At 59.2% G+C, this 5,571-nt stretch overlaps 1 protein-coding gene across 1 annotated transcript; it reads right to left on the bottom strand.

The window, feature by feature from the left end:
• Window positions 1–1,128: 1,128 nt before the first annotated feature.
• Window positions 1,129–4,966, bottom strand: FEM1A (fem-1 homolog A). The gene has a single exon (XM_033081967.2). It carries the CDS (start codon window positions 4,928–4,930, stop codon window positions 2,927–2,929), a length of 2,004 nt encoding a protein of 667 aa, XP_032937858.1. The 5' UTR covers window positions 4,931–4,966; the 3' UTR covers window positions 1,129–2,926.
• Window positions 4,967–5,571: the final 605 nt, after the last annotated feature.

Here is a 5,571-nt window from a genome sequence, read left to right on the forward strand (position 1 = left end):
GCTTGTAAACAACCTCAGCACGGCCACATCCAGCGTGCCTGGATCACACAAAGGGGAGGGAGAGCTGTGTCTGGGGACAGGAGGGGCTGCAGCCACCACACTGCAGAAACAACTCCTCTCTGTCCAAGAATTAACAAAACAATCCCTGAAACACTGCCCTGCTCCCCACATGGAGCTGGCCCTACAGTCAATCAGGCCTGTTCAGTGTAATTACCCCTAAATCATGCAGTGATTTCTCCCACCCTGTAATTACTATCAACATTTAATTGCTGGGCCCTCTGTAATTACAGATTATTTACGTGTTTAAAAAAAGTGAAGCCTTTTTCATCACAGGGAATGCTCTCCTCCTTGGGGCTGTGGCACCTGACTGGATCCCCCAGCCCCAGAGCTGCTCCAGCCTGGAGTAATTCCCTCCCCAGCTCTGCTGCCTGCAGCCCTGGGAGCAGAGGGAGCTGCTGTGGCTCCTGAGCCCACCTGGCTCCCTGTACCTGCTCCCCCCACACCTGGGGATCACCTGCAGCAGCACAGCAGCAGTGTCTGCATCCCCAGGCTCCACAGACACTGCTCAGATGGCATTTGGGGCACAGAGGCACCATCATCCACCACAGCACCAACAACTAAGGATGGAGCAATCAATGACAGGACAAACATTCAAATATTTTACCCCCCGCTCCCTCCCTGGGAGCATTTCTGGGATCCAGGTCCCTGTGTGGAACTAACTCCAGCACCATTAATTCCTCTGTTTTTACCACCCCTGATGGATTTGGGGCTGCAATCCAAACTGATGACCCTGAGTCTCTCTTTCTTTCCCACCTGTGTGAGGCAGGGAACACCCCAGCCAACAACAACAGATCCTCTCACACTGTTTGACTGATATCAAAATGTAAGAAAACACAGAAGAGGTGTCATTTTGTCATTTCAGTGTGTGTTACTCTTCCAGGGGAAATGTTTGGCCACTGCAGCACAGATTCCTTTTTCATAGAGAAACCATGAAATGAACCTCACACCTGTTAAGTGCAAACACCCCAGAATTCCATACCCAGTGTCCCATCCCTGGGAACAAACTGAAAACAGAGGAGAACACCTGAATAGAGAGGCTTATCAGGAAGAAGTCCAAGGCACTTGCACTCTAGCAGCCATTTTTTGTTTTATTATTTAAAGTTAAGAGCGCTCATCAGCTCACAAAGGAACAAATCCCATTCCTGCAGTTTAGTTCAGGTTTCAGCCAAAAGGAAAAAAAAAATAGAAGGCAGCTAAACTAACTGTGCACTTTACAGCTCAATTCAAGTTAAACCTCCTCGCTTTATAAATAAATGTTATAGTTAACACTGCAAATGTACTGGCAGATCTACAACAGGGGCAGAGCGTGGTTATTGAGGCTGATAAATACAACAAGAGAAGCTTGAGTAGCACAGAGAGCGAGGGTGGGGCAGGGGTCTGCTCTCCCAGCTGGGACCTTTCCCAGAGCTCCAGGCAGTGCTGCCCCCTCAGCTGTGCTTCCCACCCTGCTCAGGGCCAGGGAAGGAGCCAGGGCTGCCCATCACTGCCTGCACAAGGACAAACTGCTGGAAATTCTTTGTTTTCCACCACGGAGGGCTCTGCTCATGGAGGAAAACAAGGTGTGTGCAGAGCCTCATCAAAGGAAGGAGCTTGCCCAACCAGCAGCCAGGTGAGATTTCAAATTCCACCTTGGAAGTAGCACCATCCTCAGTGAAGTTACAAAAAACAAATAAAAAAGGGGAAAAAAAAAAAAAAGCCCAAACCAGCTGCTAAGAACCCACTGCATGAGGTTTCAGATGGGGCAGTAACAGAGCCCAAGCAGGTGACACTAAAACCTCAGAAGGATAAGGAGGCACCTTGAACCTTCATTTCTTGCTTCTTCCTTCAGCCCACCCTGGTGCAAACCCACCTCAGACACTCACTTGCTCTCATAACCCCCTCCAAGCACCTCCAGCCTGCAGGTACCTCCTGGCCTAAAGGGCTTGCAAGAGCTCAGCCTCCAAAGTGGCTCCAAATGTGCTGTTCTGGCTCCCCAACCATCCACATTCACTCAGCCCCTGCTGCCCTCTGGGGCCAAAGCACAAACGTGCTGGGAATGGAGTGAATGGGTGTGGGATGGACAAGCCAAGGGCCTCAACACCACATCAGGATTTTGTTCTTAAAGCAGTTTTTTCCTCCCCATTCATAAACTACAATATCTATGGATGAAACTGTATAACCAGAACTGACCTTCCTCTATCTTACAGGATTGGAGAAGTCTTGCAGCATAGATAGGGCCTGGCTCTACAAGAGAAAAAACATCCCAGCTTTATGCACAATCATTGAAATCTCAGGCCTTTAACACCATCTGCTACTTGGCCAACCAAGAGAGAGACAAACCCCATCCTCAGCACACCCAGCCCTGTGCCATCCCAGGGCAGAGCACGAGCCCTTGGCTGTGGGGCATGGGCTGTCCCAAACATGACAGGAGGGAGGGGAAGGGCTTAGCTGGAGGGTATTTTATTCCTCACTCACTTTCTATCTGTTGGGTGTGTGGGGTGGGAAGGGCCAGAGCACGTGGGGGATGTGTAGCTGCTCCAAAGCTGAACACTGAGTTAATCCAGCACTAATGGGAGAGGCAGCAGGTCCCAGGGAATCTCCATTTCCTTCCTCCTCAGGACACGATGGTGGCACGGGGAAGGGCAGGGGCTGTGGCCTTCTGTGGACAGAGTGCACTGCAGAGAGCTGGTACCTGAAGGTGACAACGAGGGACAGCCACGAGCTCTGGGGCCTCCTCCTCCCCTGCACACGCCAGCTGGGTGGTGACAGATGGGGACAAAGCTCAGCACAGCGACGGCCCTGGGCACTCTGACCCAGCCAGCCCGAGCCCTCCAGCCACACAACCTCAGGGGGGTGGGACAGGCTGGGGACCCTCGGCTGTCACGCCCTAGTGCAGCTCAATGAAGGCTTCCAGCTCCTCAGGGATGAATCCCTTGTAGGGAATCTTGTGCTTGTCCAGGGCGCGAGCAGCAAGGCACTGGAGGGTGATGTAGTTGAAGGGCTGCATGGTGCTCTTGGTGAGCAGCTTCTCGTCCAGCAGCTCGTAGGCCGTCTGCTTGAAGGCGTTGGTGGCGTCCATGTGCGCCCCGGCCTCCATCAGGGCGCTCATGATCAGCGGGCAGTTGTTGCGGGCGGCCACGTGCAGGGGGGTGTTGTTGTCATAGTCCCGGCTGTCCGGGTCCGCCCCGCACTCCAGCAGCAAGTTCACCACGTGCAGCGAGGGGAATTTGCCCACGGGGTAACGCCCCACCGTGGTGGTGTCCTTGTCCACGGCCATGTGCAGGAGGGTGAAGCCGTTCTTGGCGCGGGGGCTGCACTTGAGCAGGCGGTAGATGGTCTGGCGCTTCTGGTGCTCCTGCTCCGGGGTGCACTCCACCTTCTCCAGCAGGAAAACCAGGTGCAGGATGATGGCCAACGTCTTGGTGAACTGCGCCGAGTCGGCCACGGGGTCCTTGCCGTGCACCAGGGCCCTCTCCACCTCCCGGACCCCCTTGCTCAGCACCCCGATGAGGTCGGAGAAGCCCAGGTGGGTGGCTAAAGTGCCTTTGGAACGGTCCTGGAGCACGTAGGAGTAAAGCTCGGCGAAGGAAAGGAAACTGCTGGCAGTCATGGGGCTGAGGGGCTCCAGGTTGCCTTGCTGCATGTCCAGGGCGTACTTCCACAGGTTAATGCAGCGCTCGAAGTTGCCGGAGTCGGCGTAGACGGCGCCGCGGTAGCGGATGTAGTAGGAGGTGTCGGGGTGGGAAGGGCCCAGGATGCGCTCGCGGATCAGCAGCGCCTGCATGCGCATCTCGTCGGGGTCAGTGATCAGCGCCTCCAGCTCCTCCAGCGTGCTCACCTCCCGCGAGTAGTCGTAGGCCAGCACCAGCTGCCGGGGCTCGGGCTTGGGCAGGTACTGCCCGCCCTCGCAGCGCAGCTCCATCGCCCTGCGCCAGTACTTGTGCGCTCCCAGCAGGTCTCGTTTCTTGTCCACGAACGTGGCACCCAGCAGCTCCAGCGCTTCCACGGCAGCCTCTCGAGTGCAGAACACGTTCGGGACCTCGTCCTCACCGGAGGCTGCAGCGCCGCAGCCCTCACAGCCCTCCTCACTGCAGCCCCTCTGATGGCTCCCCGAGGCACAGGTCCCGCTCTGGCTCCCCGCGGCCTCGTCCTGCTGCAGCCCGCCCTGGATCAGGTACTCCACGATGTTGGTGTGGCCGGTGACGCTGGCAGCGAGCAGAGGGGTCATGCCATAGCCGTCCTTCTCCATGCGGGCCTTGGAGCGCAGCAGGAGCTGCAGGATCTCCAGGCTGCCCGACTCGGCGCAGTCGTGCAAGGCCGTGTTTCCCTTCACGCTGCGCCGGTTCACATCGGCCCCTTTCTCCAGCAGGTACCGCGCGATCTCCCGGTGCCCTTTGTAGCAGGAGATCATCAAGCACGTGTGGCCGTGCCGGTTGGCCACCTCCAGGTCGGCCCCGCGTTCTCCCACCAGGTACCGCACGATCTCCAGGTGCCCATCGAAGCAGGCGGCCCGCAGCGGGGTGGAGTTGGTCAGCGTGGTCTGGTTCACCGAGGCGCCGTGGTCCAGCAGGCTCCGCACCACGCCCAGGTGCCCCGCGGCCGAGGCCGCCCACAGCGGCGGGGCCCCCTCGATGGTCTCGCCGTCGAAGCTGACGGAGCCGCCCTCCTCCACGCGGGCCCCGCAGTGATCCAGCAGGTACTCCACCACCTCCAGGTGCCCGTGCCGGGCCGCGATCAGCAGCGGGGTGCTGCCGGCCCCGGGGCCGCCCCCGCCGCCGGGCCCCGCCGTCAGCGCCTCCAGCTCCTCCCGGCTGCGGCTGCCCAGCAGCTTCTGCAGCAGCTTCAGCTTCCCGTCGCGGGCCGCATTGTACACGGCCGTGCGCAGGTCCATGGCGCCAGCGGCCGCCTCCAGGCCATGGACCGGCGGCGGCGGCGCGGCCCCAGCGCGGCGCGGGGCGGGCGGGGGTCGGCGGGACCCCCCTGCCCTCAGCGCGGCGGGACCTTCACCGCCCGGGCCCGGCCGCCATCTCAGGCTGCGCTGCGGAACAAAATGGCGCCGCGCGGGGCGGAGCGGGATGTGCGGGTGGTGATGGGAACTGTAGTTCCGGGGGCGGCACCGCTCGGCCGGCGCTGCGCCGCGCGCACTCTGTTTCCCAGAAGGCAGAGCGGGTGGGGGAGAGGTGGGAAGGATGTGCACCTTCTCCTCGCGGGGCATGCTGGGCACTGTAGTCCCCTCGCCCCGCAGTTGGTAGCGCCGCTAACGGGGATGCGGCAGCGCCGGGACTACAGCTCCCAGTGCGCCCCGCGCGCCCCAGGCGCTGGCCAGGGGTGTCTGTGACCCCCAGGGCGTGCTGCTTTCATAGCGGTTTTATTTCTCTTAAATTCCTTGTTGTTGTGGAACTTCAAAATACTGCGGCTGCACAGCATTAAGCTGATGTGGTCTAATTGCAGGTTTTATGCAGTCACAATGTCCTGAGCTGTACCAGGGATGACGCAGCGCAGCCCACGGCCCTGCACAGTGTGGTGGTGAGT

The sequence above is a fragment of the Catharus ustulatus genome, chromosome 29 (assembly GCF_009819885.2).
Source record: "Catharus ustulatus isolate bCatUst1 chromosome 29, bCatUst1.pri.v2, whole genome shotgun sequence".
Classification (NCBI taxonomy): domain Eukaryota; kingdom Metazoa; phylum Chordata; class Aves; order Passeriformes; family Turdidae; genus Catharus; species Catharus ustulatus.

What these genes read in the sequence shown, in the direction of transcription:
- FEM1A (XM_033081967.2), bottom strand. Translation starts at nt 4,930, where the DNA reads ATGGACCTGCGCACGGCCGTGTACAATGCGGCCCGCGACGGGAAGCTG.